We start from the raw sequence: 23,176 nt of genomic DNA, 5'->3' as shown, positions 1-23,176 counted from the left end.
CTTTTGTGTCAAGAAAAAGAAAAAGATAGGTGTGGATGAGTATGGTGGGATTTTCCATGTGATTGTTTCCATCTTGTCTGCAGTAGGAGGCAAGATTTTCTGCTGGGCATTAGAAGGAGGTTTGAATGGATTGGAGAAGGTTTGAATCTTTGCTATAGTGAGTGGAAAAGGGAGCTGAATAGGGATGAATAAGAAGATTCTCAGGCAGCACTGAGGGTCCTGCTGAGCTTAAAGCTGACAAATATTGATGACACCAGATCTGTGTATGGCTTTATAATTTTCTTCCTCTAGCTGAGAAGGCAGACTCCAGGGTTGGGATTTTTCCAGTTGCGTGTGACAGAAGATTGATGGGGCAAGCTATTTGAGGGTAATACAATTGTGTGGTTGAAGTAATTAACCATGGGTTCAAGGCTGGGCAGGGAGAGGATAATGATTCAAGGGGTTGAAAGATCAGGAGGGCCTTTCTGGGTAGCTCTGGGTTAGAGCATCATCCCGATATGCCAAGGTTGCTGGTTTGATCTCGGTCAGGGCATATACAAGAAGCAACCAATTAATACATAAATAAGTGGAGCAACAAATCAATGTTTCTCTCTCTCTCTAAAAATCAATCAATAAAATAAATTTAAAAATATTAGGAGAATGCAGAAGGGTCAAGGGCATGGAGACTGGAGTAAGGTTAAAGAACTGATGTAGTGCAAATAAATGACTCTGAGAGCTATAAGAGAAAGGATGTTGCAGTTGGAAGGAATTTTGGATATAATATTTCAGAATTGTATAAGTTTCAGGAAAGGGTAATATTTGACATATTTAATTGGTCTAATATGGACAATGACCAGTCAGAGTAAACCATGCACAGCCATAGTGGTGTGTACCTGCTGATTCCAGGGTGGGTCTGAGGAAGGATTAAGAGTTTGAGACTTGGATGAAGCATTCTATGAATGTTGAGTTTGTCCAGACTGATGGTGTGACTTGAGATGATAAGAGAGACCATGGGTCTGTTACCAACATCACTGATAAATGAGAGGCAGTGCCTGTCAATATCATTCCAAGGTAATTTGGGGCTAGACAATAGTGATAAAGACAGGAGGAAACTGGTATAGCCATATGGCCTATGTCTTAGTCCCTTGGGACTGCTATAACCAAATACCATAGACTGAGTGGCTTATAAACAACAGAAATCGATTTCTCACAGTTCTGGAGGCTGGAAGGCTGCTGGCAGGCTTGATGTCTGGTGAAGGGCCATTTTCTGGTTCATAGATGGCCATCTTCTCACTAAGTGTTCATATGGTGGAAGGGGTGATGAAACTCTGAAATCTCTCTTACAAGGACACTAATCCCATTCATGAGGGCTCTACCCTAATCACCTCTCAAAGGCCCCTATGTCCTGATGCTATCACCATAGGAGTTAGTATTTGGGGGGGGGGGATCTAAACATTCAGATCATAATAGTCTAAGCCATAGTTTTATAGGACAGTGGCAGAATCATAATCTGGAGTAGCACTGGGAGAAAGAAGCATGTGAACCTCACTCACCAATGTGAGATTTGGAAAATGAGCAACCATTTGGGAAGACTGCAGAGGACAAAGTTCTCTGAGGAGCCAGGGTTCAATGAAGACAAGTAGCTGAAAGGGATATTAAAAGAGGGAGTGAAGACACAGGAGGCTGCATTTACTCTGGGATGGGCAGCATTTGGAAAAAGGAGAACAGTAGGAGGTTGATGTAGGGAGGAGGGACATAAAGCAAAGCAATATGAGAATGTGTGGACAGAAGGGGCTTGACATCAGAGAGTATGAGATCTTGAGTAGTGACTTTGGATGACCAGGATATAAGGTATGAAGGGATTATCAAGCTGTGAGACTTCCAAATAATTAGTCCTAGCAGTCTTCTGATGGATAGGAGATGGAGTGGAAAGGAGCCCAGGCAGTGTGGAGGGAGTGAGCCACAGCCTGGAGTGATTGTACTTTCACGAAATCCCAAGATGGATGAGCAGGTTGTCATTAGACTTGGTTTCAAGATTTTCACCAAATGTTGGAATCACCGACAGTCTCTTGTGGGGCCTATACTGTATCTGGTTTTTCTTTTTTTTCATCCTCGCCCGAGGACATTTTTTCATTTTTTGTTCAGATAGAGTGGGAGGGAGAGAGAGGGAGAAACATCGATGTGAGAGAGACATATCAAATGGTTGCCACCCATATGACCCCAACCGGGGCCGGGGACAAACTGCAACTGAGGTCCATGCCCTTAGTGGGAACCGAACCCAGGTCTCTCTGGACCACAGGCGGACACTCCAACCGCTGAGCCAAACCAGCCAGGGCTGTATCTGGTTTTTCTATAGCAGAGTACACCTGCAGTGTGACTTAATTGTGCTGGGGTTGAGAATATCATTCAGTCCTCAATTGAAAGCCACAAATCCCTTAGGATAGAGTGGGGAGCAGAGATGCATTTAATTGGCAAGCAAGGGTTTGAATTAGTGAGTTCTCAGCTTAGCCTACTGCATGCTGCCTCCAGCCACAGTGTCAAGTAGCACAAGGGTCCTCAATTGATACTTATCAATAATTGGGCTTTGATAAGTTATTTGCAAAATGCAGTGATGTGCATTGCTCTTGTAATTCACAGTGAAATGGTGGGGTGGGCTTAGCTAATAATTCACTCTGGCCCTCAAGTTCTTCCCTGGTGCAAGAAAATCAAAAGGATTAGCCCTGGCCGGGTAGCTAAGAGCATCATCTCAATGTCCCAAGGTTTTGGTTTTGATCCCCAGCAAGGACACATACAAGAATCAACCAATGAATGCATAAATTAGTGGAACAACAAATTGTTGTTTCTCTCTCTCTCAAATCAATAAATAAAATTCAAAACAAAACAAAACACTGAAAACCCAAAGGACCATAGGGAATGTAGTTCACAGTGGAGCCTGAGTACAGGGAAGAAGAATTAGTGAACTCAGGGGTATTATAACAATAACTACATAACAAAATAACTAAGGATACACGAAAACATGAAGTAGCTTGACTTGTAGATGGTCATATTCCTTCTGGGTTCAGCTCTTTAGTCTGATGCCTTGCATAGACTTATCAAATATTTAAACATGTTTGGTGATGGCTCTTTTTTTTTTTATACCCTCACCTGAGGGCATTTTCCCATTTTTTTTGTTCAGACAGAGCAGGAGGGAGAGAGAAGAAGAGAGAGAGAGAAACATTGATGTGAAAGGGACACATCGAGTGGCTGCCACCCGCACGACCCAACCAGGGTCAGGGACAAACTGCAACCAAGGCACGTGCCCTTAGCGGAAACCAAACCCAGGTCTCTCTGGACCGCAGGCCGACGCTCCAACTGCTGAGCCAAACCGGCCAGGGCTGTTGATGGCTCTTTTATTGCTCAATTTACAAGGATAAATTAACAGCAAGTGTACAGATTTATCAGGACTAGTGCTGGAAAGAAATATAGTTAAAATGGTCTTGTTACAAGCTGGCAGACTTAGGGATACTGAAATGGCACCTGGATTAGTTTCTCTACTCACAATGGCAACATACCCTCCATCCCCCAGCATCCTACTGAAGGAAAAGTCATGGATTAGTAGTTGTTGGTGAAAAGATTTCCTTCCTTCCTTCCTTCCTTCCTTCCTTCCTTCCTTCCTTCCTTCCTTCCTTCCTTCCTTCCTTCCCCCTCCCTCCCTCCCTCCCTCCCTCCCTCCCTCCCTCCCTCCCTCCCTTCCTTCCTTCCTTCCTTCCTTCCTTCCTTCCTTCCTTCCTTCCTTCCTTCCTTCCTTCCTTCCTCCATTCACAAATGTTTAGTGCATGACAGCTTTGCATTAAGCACTGGGCATACAAGGATAACTAAGCCCTCTCTCCTTGCAAGCAGTATGTAGTGCAATTTTCTATAAGCTAGGCCATGCTGGGTAAGGCTTCCCAGGTGACATGGACTTTGGTGAAAGAAGAGTTCGGCAGAAGATATATTTAAAGGAAATGATAAGTGTGAAGATAATATGTGAAGGTAATGAGGCAGAAATAGTCATGGTGTCTTGGGGGGAAAAATGAGAAGTTAGCATTACAGAATTAACAGGTGCATGCTAGAGAGAAGGGCCCAGATTTTCAGGGGCTTAACTTTGAAGTTGGGATGCTTGATTTTTGTCTTCTAGGCAACAGGAAGCTACTAAAGCAAGGAAGTGAATGATCATAGTTGCACTTTAGCAACAGTCTCATAGTCGGATTGAGTCATGTTGAAACAGCTGAGACTTTGCTACTCAAAGCATCCTCCATGGAACATCAGTTATAGCATCACCTGGGAGCATGTCAGAAATAGACTGTTCGGCCTCACCCAGGTGATTTGTATGCTCGGTAAATCTGAGTAGCACTGATTTAGGAGCTAAGCTGATAGCTTTTATGGCATTTTTGTGGGCCCCATGGGAAGGATGACCTGACCTTTTTTCTTCTCTGACATCACAAATTCAAAGACCACTTCATAATTTTTTTAAAAAAGCTGATAGACATTAAAAATTGTTTTAAATGTATATTTCAATGATTTGAGAAATTCTATCCTTTTAAGCCATGACTTTTCAAAATAGTTTAGTCATGGACTGTGAATGTGTGAATGGGTTCGGGAGGTGCACAGAGACTCTCCTGTCTTTGCTATTTTATTTCTTAAGCTTGGAGATAGGATACAGGTGTTCATATATTATAATTTGCCATTTTTGGTAGATTGCAATATTTTATCATTCTAATTCATAAAAAGTAATGTTTAGTGATCTACAAAAGAAAAAAAGAGCAAAAACCTTCATCCAAAATGGCACTTCAAGAACCATGGCAGGGGTGGGAGTAGAATATAAATGATGATGATAGTATTCATGTAAATGGAAATAGTTACATTTGTTGAGTGCTCAATAAACGCTATTTGAGAGCACTTGCTATGTTCTAGGCACTGTTTTAAGTGCTTTATGTAGAACTTACTCAATGTTCATGATCGCTCCAGGAGAAAAGGCCTACTATTTATCTCTATTTCACAGAGATATTTTCATAGGTAAAATAAAACACTAGTGTGTGAAGATATCAGACACATAGCCTAAGGCCACAGAGATAGTTGAGGAACGACGATTTGAACTCAGTTCATGGAAAACCCAGGTCTACATTCTTAAACACTACTCTGTTGTGTAAAATACAGTCTCTCTGCATGAATAGACATTGATAAAAGAAGACTGAGGATGAATGATCGTATGAAATAAGTGGGCTCTTTTCCTTGGCCATGTCAGAGAAAAGCAAAGGCAATACATTTTTAGCCTTTGAGTGACATCTCTTGTAGCATTTGTTAACTGTCCTATGCATACCTGAACTTTGGAAAATGCAATTTGGAGCTAGAAATGGATGATATTGAGAAAGAAAACCCACCCAATTATGATCTGCTAATTAATTCATTAATTACGTTCACTCATTTAAAAAACAAAAACAAAAAAAACCCTAACTGAAAAATATTACACCACAGAAGTCCCCCATTTTCTGTGACTGAACTTGTTACCATCCTTCAAGACACAGCTTTATGTCATTTTGTTGTGAACTTTCTTCCCATTCCCCTCTTTTTGCTCTCATCCCCTCTACTTGTGATGATAATAGCCAACACTTATTGAGCATTACAGCTTATTGGACATGTTGTAAGCACTTCACTTATTTTATCTCCTTCTAATAGCCTTCTGGATGGTTATCATTACCCTCATTTCACAGAGAAAGAAATTGATGTATTTTAAGATTAAGTAACTCATCTGACATCATGCAGTCAATAAGCAGTAGAGCCAAAATTCAAATCCCAGAAGTCTGACCCTGGAGCTGGATCCTTGTCATCACTGAGCTATCTGCCTCCCTGGTCACACTGATTCAATTGTCCCCTCTTTCAACTCTTTCTGAATCATTCCTTTAAAGTATTGAGGGTATCCTGCAATCTGGTGCTGTCTCGGTGCTGGGAACATGTTGGCAAACAAGCACAGGTGCTTCCAGTCTCAGTGAAGGGTGGAGGACAAGGTTCTCTAGAAAGTGAGAACAGCATCAATAAAGGCCTGGAAGGAAAGAGAGTGAATCCTTTTTAGAACTGCATGGCAGAGTGTAGAATTTATTAGACGAGAGGGAAGATGAGTTTTGAGGCTGGTGCGCTGAGAAGTGTCCAGACCATAAAGCTTCTTCTGAGATTGTAAACAGTGTGGGTTGCAATTTTCCTGTGAGGGTAATGGGAGCTACTGAATGGTTTTAAGGAAATTTGGAAAATGTTGAGTTTTAACTATGTTCGTTTCCATATTAATATTTTAAATTAGTGTCAATTAGTGACTTTTAAGAAACTAATCAACCATTAACTTTATGTTCAGAAAGTCTCATTTAAGAAGTTTTTAAAGAATAACAATGAAAGACATTGGGGGAAAAAACAATAAAATGTAACACTTTATTATTATTATTTTTATCTTAGAAGGAATTCACCAAAGGTTTCATATTATGCTATGGCATCTTTAATTATAAAAATAAGCAAATAAAATAACTTGCATCTGTCATTACCATGATATGTTTCATAACCTTTATATGCACATGGAGCTTAAAAATGTAATTTAACAATAAATAATGACATATACCAGCTATGCTCACTGTTTATTCCAGTACTCAGCCAAAAACCTAAATATCATTTAAATTATAAATACATAATGCAAATATAATGGCACAAAAATGTCTAAAGTGCAACCAAATCACAATAGAAGAATCATGCAAACTGGTCTAGGTCAGCCCAATTACTCTGTGCAAGAAACACAAGATGAAGCTTTGGAGGTTTCAGGGGGACTTGGCGGGAGTGGGATGGGGAAAGAGAAGCAAAAAACTAGCAACATTGTGAGAACTGCTTCTTTTTGGATGTGTAGATATATGTATCATAAGTACATATATAAATATCACTGTGGGGAGAAGAGGGGATGGGTACCACGGTGTGAGGAGGTCACAGCAAAAAAAAAAAAAAAAAAAGAGAATCTATTGGACTGAAGAGAGAATTTTGCTAGGAATACTCATGTACTACTTGTTGCATTGGGGTCCTGGTTTTGTGGGTTTGCAAAATGGACACAACACACACTTTAATAGCTTTTCTGGTTTGGAGAAGTCAGCGTTGCCTGGGGCTAGGGGATGGAGTAGGGAGGGAGGGGAAAGGTCAACTTAGAATATGGTCTACCTGATTTCCAAGAGGCTAAGGCAGTGTCCATATGTTTGGGGACCTGGGGATAGGGCAGTTCTGAGTATAAAAATGCTCTTAACAATCTGATGTCAGCACGCTTAGAGGCTGTGTGGGGACAAAGGCGGCAATGCTTGTGCTGCTGCTGCTGGGTCTGCTGCAATCGTTCTTGGTTCTTGAGCAGCATGTTACTGGTTTTAAAGGCTTTATGGTAAAGTTGTATTGCTTTTCATTTTTCTGGAGATGTGCCCTCCCTCCTCCCACCAGGATCCCTATCACTCGATTCGGTCAAATCTTGAGTTTAGCCTAGTGAGAGTCAAGCACCAATAGTTTCTACCTAAGTGAGTTTGGAGTGGCCCCTACAGTCCTACCCCTCCTCCCTCCTCCTCTCTTGACATTGACCTTTGGTGGGCAGTGATGCTCATAAGGGACTGTTGGGTTCAAGGACAGTGACCCTGAGAAACTACTGTTGTTCATAGATAGGTTCATCATTTGGCTTAGGTGGTCGCCATCTTGTAAACATCACGGCAGAAATGATCCAACCACCAGCTCTTTTTTCCCTCTTCTCTCTCTCTCTCTCTCTCTCTCTCTCTCTCTCTCTCTCTCTCTCTCTCTCTCTTATTTTGGCAATCCTACAGAGATGGCCCAGCTGCCAGGACTACTTTGGCAGGCAGCGTGCTACATGACAAAATGTAAGAGGAGTCTATTAAGGCTGGACAGCCCAGGGTTATTTATACCCCCTCGGCACCAAGTCCCCCAAACTAAAGACCCAAGGCTCATTGACTCATTCCTGATTGATTTCATGAAAAGTCTCCCACCCGATCATCAGTTTGCCAGAGTACTAGGCACTGATGAAAGGTGGCGAGTTAAGAACTGCTACGTCCCAAGGTATAGTAGGCCTTCTTGCATTCTTAGTGGTCCAAGCCAAAGGGGTGCTCTTTTTGGTTCCTGTCATTCCAGTTGGATGTGACAGAGCTGTTTCAGGATAAGTCAAGAATAGCCTCTGGTTTGAGGTGGGCTGGGAGATTAACATCTTACCTGGGGTCCTTCAGATAAACCTGTTTGTTTTTTCTATCTCATACAGGCCCATCTTAAGTTTTGATGTTGACTAAAACTACTTATACCCCCTTAGTTATAAAAAAGGCCACAAGGAGCATTTATGTGGATATTTGGAATTGAGATAGTTATTCCATTCCCAGGAAAGAAAAATAAAGCTAAGTTACAAAACTAAATCTATATGCAATAAAGTTATTATATACTGCTTTGTTTAAGCAGAGTCCTCTGGAAATTTATGTACAGTACATTAGTTTTCAGCTATTTATATTCCACAGTTAGACCTTAAGATTCTCTGGTTTTAAGACAATTGTTAAAGATACTTTAAAGCTCTGAGCAGTTACAGTACATAAAGATGTTAGCTTTTTGTTTTTCATTAAATGCAAAGAAGAGGCAGGCTCAAAGCCTGGTTGGAGAGCCAGGCTTGAGAAATTTGGTAAATGTGTTGGAAAGGAAATTAGACATTGGAGGATCAAGACCATAAGACACTAGCTCATGAGAGATCAAGAATTCAAACATGACATTCATATTCGTCCATGGCCAGCACAGATTCATAACACGAATTCCATTTAACATCTTTATGAGCATTTAAGACATGCATTTAAATTAAGTTGCTTCTTATCAGCTAACTCTATTGGGGCAACCATTCTAAAGGGCTCCACATCTTCAAATTACAGTGACTGGGGAATTACATGAACATGTTGTGTTTGAGAGTAGTTTTGAGGGGGGCTGGGAAAAGACATGGCAGAGGAAAGTGATGAAAGAGGGCTTTTTCTCCTGAGGAGAGGCAGAAAGATCACACATATTCTGTTGGTGGGAATGCTGCCATCACGGAATGTTGGGATATTGGTTACAGAAGCCTAGTTTCATGCAATTTTTCTTTAAGGGGGCTAGAAAATAGGAACTACTTAAAAAAAAATCAAACCAGGCACAGTCCACTCAAAGTTGGTGTGTGAACACCCTTAAATGACACTAGTTTGGTGAGGTTGTGAACACCTCTCCCTGGTTATGCACTCTCATGGGAGGTGCGTTTGATGTGGGAGGGAGAGGCCACCTCACCTCGGAGGTTCCTGAGGAGGACTTTCAGCTTCTGTGGCTCATTGGTGCGCCTCCTGTTGAAGTCAGCTCGTGGGTGTGTTTGGGCACAGTGATCTGTCTGCAGGATGTGGAAGAGGCTGGCCATGTTGGGCCCAATTTTCTCCATCAGGCTGTCTCTGATTGTGCTGACGGTGTCTCCGTCACATTCCAGTAGGCTTCGGACAAGCCTGTTATAGTATCTGCATTGGGAAAGAGAGCATGGGAGTCAGGCATTCAGTGAGAGCAAGGTAAGACTGGGCTTTCATCAGGGCTCCAGCCAACACCTGTCCCAAATAATCAGATGAGGCAAACCCAAATAGTTCATCAGCTGATAGTTGCTTTGGCTTCTAATTGTTGTTCAGGGTCTTAGTTTGAGTGCTTCCTGGATTTACGACACAATGAGAGACAGGTCTGTCTTCATGTTTAGAGCTCAGGGAATTTACTTTGGAGAGTAGGCTGATGATGATGTGTAAAAGTTTTAGAAATAATTATAGAGCTATTTGGGATTATAGAGATCATTTAGTGACTATTTTTCATTATCTCATTTTACAGAGAAGCTAAGGTGGGACAGCTGAAGTGACTTGTCTAAGGTCACACATTGTGTTAGTGGTAGATGCAGGACTAATATGAGGTCAAATATGAGGTGAGTCCAACACTTGACACATGTTAATAGTCATTGCACATCCCTTCACCTTTTCCACCCAGCCCCGTAACCCCCTCCCCTCTGACAGCTGTCAGTCTGTTTTCTATCTAGGAGTCTGTTTCTGTTTTGTTAGTTTATTTTTTTCTTTAGATTCCACATATGAGTGAAATCATATAGTACTTGTCTTCCTCTGTCTGGCTTATGCATACAAGAGTATAACATACTAGTCTCCAGGTCCATCCATACTGTTGCAAAGGTGAAAGGATTAAGCAAAAACCTCATAGACGCAGACAACAGTATGGTGATTACAGAGCAGAAGGAGGGCTTGGGAGGTAGAAGAGGGTAAAGGGGGATAAATAATGAGGGGTGGAGACTTGACTTGGGGTGGGGAACACACAATACAATGTACAGATGATATATTATAGAATTGTACACCTGAAACCTCTATAATTTTATTATCCAATGTCACCCCAATAAATTCAATAAAATAAATTAAAATAGTCATTGTACATAAATTTGTAGTTACTTTGATGCCTCTTTGCAATTTTCCTTTTCCTTGGGGATTTGTGTTCAGATATATAGGCATATAAGTACATATTCTACCTCAACTTCTGTCTTAAAAGGAATCTTCTGTCTTCAGTGTGTGTTCTCCAAAGGTCTATTATAGTGAGAGGGCCAATCACTGGACAGTGAGGGTGTTTAAATGGAAAGATCAGTGGTCTTTAATGGTTCATGCTTCACTAATTCCAGGACACCTTCTCTGACCAGTCTAGCTTTCGCTGGCCTCTTCTATTATTGGACGTCCTATAGATACTTGGTTAGTGTTACACAGGTCAGCATTTGATGGTTTTCTTGTCCTGGTTAGACTCTAATCTACTGAAGGCAGGGTTTGTGTCCTTGTTCTCTATATCCTTCATGTGCCTGCATTGTAGGGCAATATTGCCCACTCACTATTGATCTGTTGATTTAATTTTGTGGTCACAGAGGAAATGGAGCTTTACAAAATATAATGCTCTCCCATAAGTCATGATTCCTACAAGAAAAATGATGTGTAGTTCTGGTAAGTTTTACCCAAAACCTTGTGCTTGATGTAAATTACCTTCATCTTTGGTGCAAGTCCTTTAAGCAGCCCAAACACTGAAGCTAATAGTTACAACATATAAATTATTTATCCTGTCCTTTGGGAAGACAGTTCAGTTCAGGTATTTTCAAATTTGAGTTGGGATGTGTTTGCTTCATTTTGAGGTGGTGACAGTTGTCAAAATCCATTAGCTCCGTGTTCACTAATAGGAGACTGTCCTGATGACAGTGATCTGCAGTATTTATGTGGAGAGACCCTTTCCTCAGAGGGACCTGAGGGCTGCTGGGGCCACCAGATCTTCTGTGAAAAAAAACCTGTTTATTTTTAACTCACCTCACAGAGCACACGATCAAACATCTTTCCAGAATAACTTAACCCCCCAGAGAGGTCCTTTCAAGGGTGTGCGGTAAATAGGGTGGAACATGGGTAATGAAGCAAAGCAGTCACCCTCCTGTGAGTGAGCAGAATGAATACTGGGACCGAAAGAGAAGTGTTCTGTCTGGGTCTCAGATACCGTCCTGCCCCACCTCACCCGCAAGGTGGGGTTATATCCAGCTGTTGTTAAAATTGAGGTTCTCTGGCATAAAAACACATTTTCTAACTCTTTGGAATTATAAAGCACATGAGTCAAAGCACATCTCACTTGAATGGGTAAGTGGGGAAAAATGGTTTTGGAAAAACTGAGAATCTACTTTGTATTAAGAGCGTCAGAAGTCTACATACCCACATAGATCCTCAGGCATCTCTTTAGTTGTGGGTTCTGCTAGGTCATGGGTCCCCTGGATTTCTGTGTCCAGTTCAGAGGGTGATTAGATCCCAGAGAATGAGGTTTCTGACCCTCACTTCCCTGTGCCCCAATAAGGACTTTATAACCTGGAAGTTAACTATTCCACTTCTAGAAAGAACCATACACACCAGATGACCTCTCAAATGGGTTGGAGAAGATGGTCTTTCCTTAGATAAAGCTCTTGTCTGGCTGAAGAAGTCTAATACCAGTAACGAAATAGCTTCTGTAGCCAGCCTTGCCTCTTTGAGGCCAGGTGAGTCACACCCACTCTCCTTCTCCGAGGGCTCCTGACTTTAGTGTTGCTTTCTCTGCTAGCACAGATAGACACCTGTGCTTGGTGTTTCTTGATTGTGGCCCTTGCCAGCCTGATTGCTTTTAGTGACTCCTCCCACATCTACCCTTAACTTCTCTCATGGAACTTTACTAACTCAACAAGGGCAGGCTAAGAGAGTGCCTTGGAACAGAACATGCTCACGGCTCCATTAACAGCTCTCCCAAATGTGAAAACCTGTCAGGTTTTCCATTTGCCAGAGCAAGACACAGGTTCATCCTAGGCAACTCCATTTAGGGCTGGAGTGTGGCATTGACCTCTGGGACTGTGTGAGATCATGAGCTAGACCTTTCCTATCTATATGCCACTAAGTGAGCCTATCGAAGTTATTGTGTCTCCAGTAAAAGTTTAGTAATTCACATGTTTACTGAGCACTGTCTTGTACCAAATAAGATGTGTCTTCTATTTGAGGAGAGAATGTACACAAATCTAATTGTTGATCAACCTGGGGCACATTTATTCAATTCTACTTGGTATTCTAGTTTTGGATTGTGGATGTATCCTGTAGGCTTTACTGGCTGCCATTTAAAAAAAAAAAAATATATATATATATATATATATATATATTTGTTGTTTAAATAAATATATATATATTTATTATTGATTTCAGAGAGAGGAAGGGAGAAGGAGAGATAGAAATGTCAATGAGAGAAAAACATAGATCACCTGCCTCCTGCATGGCCCCCCACACTGGGGATTGAGCCCACAACCTGGGCATGTGCCCTGACTGGAAATCGAACCGGGGACCTCCTAGTGCATGGGACAATGCTCAACCACTGACACACTGGCTGGGCCTGGCTGCCATTTGTGAAGCAGAAATCAAATAGCTTGTTCAAGGCCATGTGAGTTCTAGGCCCAACTCTATAAGTTACCAGCTGTGTGACCTTCAGTAGGTCACTTCCTTCTCTGGGCCTCTGTTCTTTAATCAGTAAAATGAGGCAGTTAGTTTAGATAACCTCTATGGTAATCTTTAGCTGTGACATGTTATGTTTATAATGATTTGATACATATGTTCCTTGTCAATTTAATAAAATAAAAAAGAGTGCAGCTCTGTCTAAGGCCTATCCTTTGCAGAGAAAGTTAGACTATTTAAGAGTTCTTTCTTTCCTCTTTTTTTTTTTATCCTCACCCGAGGACATTTTTCCATTTTTTGTTCAGGTAGAGTGGGAGGGAGAGAGAGGAACAGAGACAGAGAGAAACATCGATGTGAAAGGAACACATTGAGTGGCTGCCACCCGCACAACCGACCAGGGCCAGGGACAAACTGCAACCGAGGTACGTGCCCTTAGCGGGAACCGAACCCGGGTCTCTCAAGACCGCAGGCCGACGCTCTAACCGCTGAGCCAAACCGGCCAGGGCTCTTTCTTCCCTCTTTATGGGAGTGGTGGGGATCTGCTGCAAAGACTTGATGGGCTTAGTGTTTGGATCTCCCTACCGAGAAGGACTTTTTAAATCATATTTCTTCCTTCCTACTTTAAAAATTCCAACACTAACTTTTTTTTTTTTTTTTCTGGTAAAGAATAAGATCAGATATTCTCCATAGCTACTGTTTCAGCCATGCTTACCCAAATACACACATACTGCCTAGGAACGTTCTGTGTGAAGGTTTATAAATAGTCCTTTGTTTCCCTTGATCAATATTATTCTTCTGTTTCCTGTTCCCAATCCATGCCCTAGAGAGCTGGAAGCATCGTCAGTTTTCCCACTCTGGATGTGGATTGGTCTAATTCCTTCCCAAGCCTCACACTATCCAACCTGCCTAATCAGTTTTGCTTGCTTCCCTCCTGGTTGAAAGTATAGTTTGCAAATTCGGCCAGGGGGAAACTTCAGCTATCCTTTCTCTTCTAAGTGCATTTATCTCATGGAAAACTTCCCTGTTCTGGCTCCTGGTCCAGTCACAGGCTTTTGGATTCTCCCAGGCCCAAATCTCAAGCTAGATAAGTCACAGGAAGGTGGAATGAACCTGTAACTACTTCCTTTTGCAATTCTGTGCCAGTTGGCACAAGTTAGCATGTATCTATGGTGGGACAGAGGCTGGGAAAGCAGGATGTTTCAGGAGAGTGAGGCGCTAAATAGAGCAAATCAAGCCCAGAATGGAACCGGAAATCTCTACAGTTCTCAGCAGGAATAATGTTAGCCAGTTGAAGTGAAATAATTGGAGAAGGGTAAGAGTTGCATGGAAGGTTCTAGTCTTTCAGAGGTGGCCATTTTCCCCCCTGACTTTCCTAATACCTGTGATTCCCCCCTAAGATTAAAGAAGGAGATGTGACCATTTTCTAAAGGTGGTGAGAAGAAAGCATTAATTTAAAGTAATAATGGCCTGATTAAAACCATTACTAGTCTCTTCTTAGTTAGGATCACCAGTCCAGAATCTGTGCCTCCTTTCCATAAGACCTCTCCCTTCATAACGAAGGGTGCTGCTTCACTTGAAATAGATTAGTATTGCCTCAATTAGTTACATGCAACATTATATAGAACATGAAGTGTCACCAGATCCTTAAAGATCAACACTTACAATAATGGCTTTGCTAACATACCCCTTCCCCCTAGCTGCTACACAAACAGCATCCTTATCCCTAGCCCCATGTCAGACTAAGAATTCTTTATTTCTCTTCCTTATGGTGAAGGATGTCGCCAACAATTAGCCAGGTTCTTTTTTCTTCCCAGATGTAATAAGAATCTTCCTAGGAGAATTTTAAGACCAAGGTCAATATGAAGAGAAAGGCCATTTGAGATAAAGGCTGGGTTTGATTTCCTGTTCTGAGAAAATCAGTTAGGACCCATGGCAAAGTGGCTTTCAAAGACAAAAATTTATCTTTATAAATTGACACCAGGTTCTGAAGAGCACTGACCTGTAGTTAAGAGTGAATCTGAAATTTTACAAAGTTTTAAGGTCAGGGTCTTAACCTTTCCTGAAGGAGGGGCTACTTCCCCCATCTTCCAGCGCCTTCTGTACATGCTGAAATTGCTGGGAAGCCCCAGAAGGCTGTTGCCATTATCTGAAGAAGGGTGGCAGCACCTGGCTAGCAAACTAATCAGGTGAAGTCTGCATTAGCTCCCAGGTGTTCTGAGTAACATGGCTAGGACTGATCTTTGTGAATTTCTGTGGATTTGTTTGGAGAGACAAAAAATTATAGCACTTCAAGACTGGGAATCAAGTTTTAGTCCAGGGCGACATCATAGTAGATTGAACTTGACAGGCTGGCACTGCCCCTGCCATACCTTCATGCCAGCCCCATCAGTATCTCTCTTAACTTGATCATAGATGGGGATGCCCAGGTCTTGCTGGGAACCTTTCACCTAACCATGGAATGAAGATATTAGCCCTCTCATGGGTTAGGTGTTCACTCCTGGCTGGTGAAGACTATGTCAGGGTCACAGAAAAGCATGATGCTTAGATATTACCAGCTCAGTGGCTTAGAATGCTAAGATGAGAATGCGATCTGGGCAGTCATTCCAGGAACATCATTCCAGGAAATCTAGGGCTAGAGGATTGGCCTGGAAGGGGACATGGAAATCATCTAAATACAAAGGAGATGTCAGTCCATGTGAAGTGAAATGGCTTGCTCTGGGCTACCTGGGGAAATGTCTGATTGGGCTTGGGGCTGACTCAAAATGCATGCAGGCTTAAAAGACTGCATTATGACATTTGACCAGCGTTTTTTATAATGGTCAATTGTACTGTGCATAGTCATTCAGCCAAATTTGATGTCTCAAAAGCTTGTTTCCATAAATTTCATAATTCCCTTCAGGCTTATGGAAAGAAACTGACCATGAAAATGTACCCAGGGATGCTGCAAATGAAGCTTTCTATTAGCTGCATGGGAAGACTTTTCCTATAACAGTAAAAAAGAATAAAAAAATAAAAAATCCACCCTGTTTAACCTGTCACGACCAATCACAAACACATTTTTCCTGCAAAAGCTGGGAAGACTGCAAGCTAAAATAAGAGCATGACTGTAGCAGTTTAAACCCTCTTCTGTGTCTGGCTCTGCTAGCCAACCACTCCCTTTTCCACCCTAATTGCAAAAAAGTGGACTCATTTTGTACCTGTTGGAGAAGTGATTGGGCAGCTGGACGACTTCAGTGATGGCTTCGGGGTTCCGCTTGGCGATGCTGCACACGTTCAGCTTGCTGTAGCACTCCTCCTGCACCTCGGCAATCATCCTCTGGAAAGTGGAACACCTCCGAATGGCGAGGAAGACCTTGGCTGTGACTCCGTTGGCAATGCACTTCAAGCTCTCTTTGACAAATGCTTTTCCCTGCCAAGGAAAGGGGTAGGAGGAAAAGCTTAACTCGAGCTGACAAGAGAGGACAGGACACACAATGTATGGAACTTCAGGGGGCTCTTGGTACTGTATTTTGGCCATCTGCATGTCCTTACAATAAGAAAATTGTATGCGTGGCCAGAATAAAAAAAGTCCCTAATCCTTGAGACTACTTTGAGAACTGAGCTCCACAGAAATAAAATGAGACGAGAAAAAAAAAGAGGAACCATAAACAACCACCCTGCAGTTTAAAACTAGCCATACTATGGCCTTGTATACTTGGGTTTGAGACTTTGATAACTCAAACGACAAGTTAGTATGGTAGGTCATACAGTGAGAAGGACTTCTTTGTTAGAAGAACATTTTTCTTTCCTCTTGAAGAGGCAAAGTTTTCTGCTTGTCACCCCTGCCTTATAAGACAGTCTCTGTCAGCGTGTTACAGCTGTGCCTTACACTGGGAGGAGTGTCTTCTACACAATCTATATTCAGGCCAAAGATGTGTGTGTGTGTGTGTGTGTAAACTCACTGGAGATGAGAATTTAGAGTGGAGAGGCCAGGAAGGAGAGGTGGTTCCCTGCAAGACTGGTTCCTAAGATGAATAGTCTAACACACTGTTAAATATAAGGGTCAAGGTCTCATTACCTGAGTGTCAAATTTAGCAGCACTGTACAAGAAGGATTTACAGATGTCATACATCCCATCTGTGTCACAGGTGGAGTTTTCCAGGCAAGCAAAAGCCCCACAGCCAACCTGCAGAGCACTGTTGAGGCAGCGAACCACTTCAGCTGAAAGAGACAAGTCCATCCAATCTGGTCAGACAGTGAGGGTGGTTCCAAGGGATCAAGCTGGTATGGTGGAAAAATTCAAGGACATGGGGTCAAAAGAACTTATAGTGGATATCTGTGATAGGGCCAGGAGACAGACTCATTCAGAGAGGGGTGGGTGGTGAGAAGGCAAGGGGTCAGGCAGATCCCTTTGGCTTATAAGAGCCAGGGCACTTGAAGGAGAGAGAATGTGTTTTCCCTCTGAGCTACATGCTCTGGTCTCACCATTACCACACAGTTTGGGTGGCCGGAGAGGAAGGTTGGAGTCCGTGGGATGCACAGTGCTTGAAGCAGCTCTGCGGAGCCAAAGGGCATCACTTAGAGCCTGAAAGCATGGGAGGCAAAAGCAGTGGCTGGTGGTCAGGGTTAGGAGGTAGAAGGGCCAGGGAGTCCATTTGGCTCCCGAAAATGCACTCCAGAGTAATAAAGATGGAATTATAGTCTAAATGGCAGAGAAGAATTTGCCAGGAATCCCTTCCGAATTAGGGCTTTTAACTTACCTTCATATTGGCAGAAAGGAATCTGATCCATTCAGGTTCCACCCCAACCCCCTCACCATAGGACAGTGCTTAGAAATATGCATGTTTCTTATATTAAAAGCCATTTGAGAGAGAGAGAGAGAGAGAGAGAGAGAGAGAGAGAGAGAGAGAGAGAGAGAGAGAGAGAGAGAGAAACAGGTATGGAATAAAAAGACCAAGGCACCCCTTGTGCAAGACTGGAAGAAAACCGCAAAGAACTTGCATGAGGCTTTCTACATTCTGGATAAGATCTCCCATAAAAGTAATTTCTCTCCTACAGAAGGGGGGTGTTCTGGCAGGCAGCTCGACAAGAAATGATCTTCAGCCTTCATACCATAGGATTCTCCTCTGAGATCAAAAGCATGGTTCGGTTAGGCTTCCCCTCCCCCTCCCACCACCCGCAGCCTCTGGGATGTTACAAGTCATTTCCCTAATTATATATTTTCACGGGTTCAAATTATAACTTTGCTTTAAGCAGTTTTAATATGCATTAGGGTTGCTATTGTTTTAGGCAAGCTCGAATTGTGAATCACTGCATCTCTATAGCAACTAAGTACAAAAGGAAGTGAAGCAAAGCCCTTGTCGCGGCAGGGACCTGCTCTTGCGAGGGGAGCGTAGTCTGCTGCATTTAGACACCTGCGAGCCCATCTTTGCTGACAGTGGGGGGAGTGAGGGCAGCAATGGACGAGGAGCAAGGCAGACTAGCGAAGTCAAAAGGCAGAGAGAGGTGTCAATGCTGGCTTCCTAAGGACTCTTTTCCTTTCGAGGCCAAGCTAATACTCAATTAACTGCTCCAGGAGTCAGGACTAGAGTGATACCTTCTCCTTGGAGAAACAGCTGCTACGGTTCACAAATACTCCTTTTCAAGGGGCTCTCTGGTCATGGGCTGCATGGGCGACTGAATGGAGCCTGAGAGAGAGCCGGGAGGAAGAGGAGGAGCAGTGTTGGGGGTGGGATGTGTAGGGTTGTCTCTGAATCTGCTCTGGATTTGTCAGACTTGAGGGCTATGGTTCCGTAAAGCAGTCTGCAGAGGGAGGTTTCAGTGTGCTCTCTGAAGGGGTGGGGAAGTCAAGTTATAGGGTCCTAAGGGTGAAGAAAGAGGGGCATCAGCCAAATCATGTCTCACCTTAAGATCAGCTTCAGCTTCTGGAAAGTATAGAGAGCGCTTTGAAGCATGCCAACATTCAAGCCTTTCCCCCCGCCCCCTCCCCCCCAAGAGGGTACGTGCCAGATTTCAGGCAATCAGGCTAGGCTTATGCAATGAAATACCCTCAGCAGAGCGCCCAGCTTCTTCGTTAGTTGCGTGCAATTTATTAAACAAAGGAGCTCCACTTCCTAAGGCTATTGGATTACACTGGCAGTTTATTGCCATCAGGCATGAAGCACATTTATTATCAAGATCAGCCTTCACAGACACAGTTGCAAAAGTGAGAGGCAAATGAGGACAGCTCTTTGGGGGAGAAACCGGTCCTGGGTTTGCCGCTTACCTGAGTTCTGAGCTGCCACCCGGGATTTCCTGGAGCTCACAGAATCATTCTGCTCCGTCTCATGGGTTGCAGAAGCACTGATCACCAGCACCAGAAGCACTGCTGAGTTTTGGAGCATTCTCTGAGAAGTTTCCGCTAAGTTGTTGGTTTTTTTTTTCCTCCCCCCCTTTCCTCTTTCCCTCTCCCGGCTTGAGGGAAGATGTGGATCTGGATACACTGAAAGCCTAGGTGAGGATTTGATGAGGATTTTTTTGTTGCTGGTGATGCTGCTCCTGCTGACGCTTCCGCTGCTGCTGCTGTGGCTGCAGTCGCTGCTTCTTGCACCTCTGGCTTTTGCAAACTGGGGGCCCAAGAGCTGCACCCAGGGGTTTTATAGCCGTTCTTATCGGTCCTTAGGATCAGGGACCAATCAGGTCCCTCAACTGGTCTGGGTAGCCAATCGGAGGGCAAGCTCATTGAGCTGGAGCTGTTTGACTTCTTAGAAATATTTTCCAGCAAATTAAAAGTACCTGCTGCCAATGTTTCATATGTGTGTGTGACTGAGTGTGCATGGATGTGTGAAAAAGCTATTTTCATGGAATTAAGGGATAACTTCATATTGCTTGAACTAAAGGAAAATCATATGACAATCTCAACAAGGTGCTTTGGAAATCTATCCATCTTTTTAAAAAATGAGCTGGGGGTTGGGATTGGGTAGCAAGAGCAGGATGGAGGATTGTGCACTCTTTGAATTTTCATTCAACCTCATTGTAGCAGATTGACTCTAATTTTAATAGCACATTCTCTGTGTTGTAAGCTACATACACACTACATCCCCATCTTCTCAGCACATATATGTTCGCAGGTCTGGGATGCATTTTGATTGTATGTGAGTATTTTGAGCTCTCACTCACATATAGGAGCCCTCAAGGAGGGACATATAAAAGTGGAAGGGCCCTGATGAACAGGGACATGACAGCTCTGAGCTGTCAAACTTCCTATTGCTCACCCCTACGGCCATGGGCAAGCCTCTTTACCTTGCTCTACCTTTGTTTTCAAATCTGTGAAATGTCAAGGATGGAGTCTAGCTTCCTTAGGCCTCTAACACCATGATTCTCTAGTCACACAAATGAACCTTGACTCCATCTTCTTACTCACCAGTAGGATTGCCAACTCCAGGAGTGTTAGTAATCTATCATGACTACACACATGCACTCCTACATACACTACACTTAGAAGGAAGACGTTGTGTTCAAGCCCAGCAACTTCATAATCACATTGAAACAATAAGCCAGCCAATGCAAGACTAAACCTGCTGGGGAAACCAGTTCATTTCTTGGGGGGTGGGAGGAGGGGTGGGTGTGGCGGCAGGACTAGGAGGAAGGGGCAAGAAAAGCCCAGAATGTGTAGGAGAGAAGACTGAAAAGCTCTAGACTTAATGGGAAAATTACAGCTGCATCACAGGTCGTGCCTAGGTAGAAGCTCACATTTTCTTATAAGTGGGCTGTAGGCAACAGTGGAGCTTGTCCCTAATTTGTGAAGGAAGTTAATAATCCAGGATAGGATTTATCAGGGTGGAGAGGTGGTCATTAGGGTAAAGTGAAGGGATTAAGCAAAAAAATCCCTTAAAAATTTTCAGGAGGTAAATGAGAAGGGGCCATTGGAGATTCATACAGACACAGGTAGGATAATCTTGAAAGAAACAGAGTCAGCCAGTGGTTTCAGTCTAAATCCTAAAATCTTCAGGCAACGGTTGAAGAAAGAGTATCAACTCTATTAAGTACAAATCAAGAATCAGTTCTATTTGTGTGTGGGGAGTGGACTTGCTGAGTGATTATAACCCTCCTTACAAACAAGAGGGTTGTTTGGAAAGCATGAAGAGATAGAAGAAATAAAGGATAAAGAAATTATCTTAGGAAAAAAGAAAAATTTCAATTTCCATGAAATAATAAGTACATTTCAATGATATTAACTAACCTGATCGATATTTCTTAAGTATGGTCTAGGCTGAATGCTTGGGGTTGAGTTGAGGGGGTAAAAGAGAAGAGATAAGAGGAAGGAAGAGTAATGATCCTTGTCACGGAGGTACTTGCAGTCAAGTTGGGAAGATGGTCAACTTGCAGGTTTATCATATCTCCTGAAGGTTCAGGATGTCAGAACCTTGTGTGATAAGAGAAGGGCATGGTCAACATTGGTTATAAATGCGAGGAAGGCTTCATGCAAGGATCTTCAAGGAAGGGTCAGCGAGGGAAAGATGTGAACTGCTGTTATTTATTGCTTTTCAAGAATTTAGGGAAAAGTTATAAAATTTCCTTTTAAAAAAAGGTCAAGTTCTGAAAATCTCAGAGGTTGATTTTGCTGCTTTTAGGCAGGAGTGGTAGATGTATGGCAATGTATAGTTGAATGTTCTGTTGTACAAGAAGAAGAAAATAGATGCATGCATTTTTTCCCCAGGGTCTTGATTTTAATTCCTTAGCATTCTCTACCTCCTTAACCTTTCTTCACTGGTAAATGTAGTGCTGTTTTTATCTTGTTGGACTTTACCTGTGTTGGTCTACTGGCTTACCATGACTTACTTCCCACCACCCACATTCTTTTTCCCTGGTGCTCACAGCAGAAGACATTGTTCCACAAATGTCAGGATATGGTTTGTGTTTTCTCTGATGTTGATTGATTGTTCCTCCTTATTTCACTCCCTTACTGTCATGTGCCTGGATGTTCACTGCTGGGTGTGCAAAGTGTCTCACAATGACAGACAGCCTGTCATCTGAAGAAATCCAATAGTAGTCATCTATGTTGGTTTGCATATAAATAATTTCAGTGCATTTTAGAGTTTAAGTAGAAACACCCAATGTCAAGTTTCTTCATAGGAGTTCATGGATATTCAGCCGTTCACAGTTATTGAGTTACTGTCTTAAACTTTAATTTAGCAATGATAGAAGACTCTTTGGAGCTCTGCAGGTAATGTCCAGTTCTTCGGTAACTTTTCCTGGGGAGTGGGTTATAAGGAAATATAGAGGAATTTGAATATCAGATTTCAGAATTCAGATCTGATCCTGCAAGCAACAGGGGTCAGTAAGGGTTCTTGAGTAGGAATCATTAAGTGATGTGTTGAGATTAGTGTTTGGGGAAGATCTTTTGATCATACTTATGATGGTTTTGGAGAAGAAAAGAATGAAGGTTATAAGATTAGTTAGTAATGTCAGTTTATGTTGATGAGGTCCTGGACAATGATGTAGCAGTAGGAAAGGAAGAGAGGAAAAATAAGAGAGATATTTAAAAAAAATGGAAAATCTCAATTAACCTAAGAATTCTATTGGGAAAATACCCTTTCTCCTAGTTTAATGATAATGGAGATGATGTACATTCCTTCTTCATTTATTGGTTATGATTTTTAGTTGACAAGACTATCTAGCACCTCCATTATGCAGGCAGTTTCTGGCATTCTGTTTAGGTAGTAGACATACCTAACAAAAGACTTGACTGGGCTGAAGATAGATGAAGGGCCGTACCAAGCCTGGCTTTGTGAGTTGGAGGTGCCCCTATGTGCAGTGGTGGGAGGGGAGAAGAGATTTTGCCACTGCTTTGGAGCAGGGAATGTGCAAAGAAGTGGGTGGGAGAGGCTGCCAAAATCTAAGGCTGGGTAATGATGCCCTGGTTGTGCCTGTGCAAGGCTGGTATGAGTTCAGTGAGAAGATTAAGCCAAAAAAATCTCTGGGGCTTTGTTGGATTTGGCTAGCTTAAAACTAAGCAGTGAATGGCTCTTTGCCTTTATTGCTGAGAGGAGCCCAGGAGCACGGTTTCTTGGTAGACGTGTCTTTTGCTGTTAACAGAATACAAGGCCTGTCAAGGTTGGTCTGACATAGAGACCAAGGTTGGAGTGTCATTGTCATTCTTTTTTGGGAATTCTGGCCTGACTGCCCTGTTGGACTGTTGAGTCATGCCTTCC

At 42.7% G+C, this 23,176-nt stretch overlaps 1 protein-coding gene across 1 annotated transcript; it reads right to left on the bottom strand.

Moving 5' to 3' along the window:
- Nucleotides 1–7,808: 7,808 nt before the first annotated feature.
- Nucleotides 7,809–19,561, bottom strand: STC1 (stanniocalcin 1). The gene is made up of 4 exons (XM_036241106.1): nucleotides 19,249–19,561; nucleotides 17,062–17,204; nucleotides 16,202–16,413; nucleotides 7,809–9,509 (listed from the first exon to the last, which is right to left on the bottom strand). The coding sequence occupies exons 1-4, from the start codon at nucleotides 19,364–19,366 to the stop codon at nucleotides 9,239–9,241; spliced, it is 744 nt and encodes a 247-aa protein (XP_036096999.1). The 5' UTR covers nucleotides 19,367–19,561; the 3' UTR covers nucleotides 7,809–9,238.
- Between the last annotated feature and the right edge of the window lie 3,615 nt (nucleotides 19,562–23,176).

This window comes from Molossus molossus, unplaced genomic scaffold (assembly GCF_014108415.1).
Source record: "Molossus molossus isolate mMolMol1 unplaced genomic scaffold, mMolMol1.p scaffold_m16_p_4, whole genome shotgun sequence".
NCBI classification, from domain to species: Eukaryota; Metazoa; Chordata; class Mammalia; order Chiroptera; family Molossidae; genus Molossus; species Molossus molossus.
This window is presented reverse-complemented; position numbering and strand designations above follow the sequence as displayed.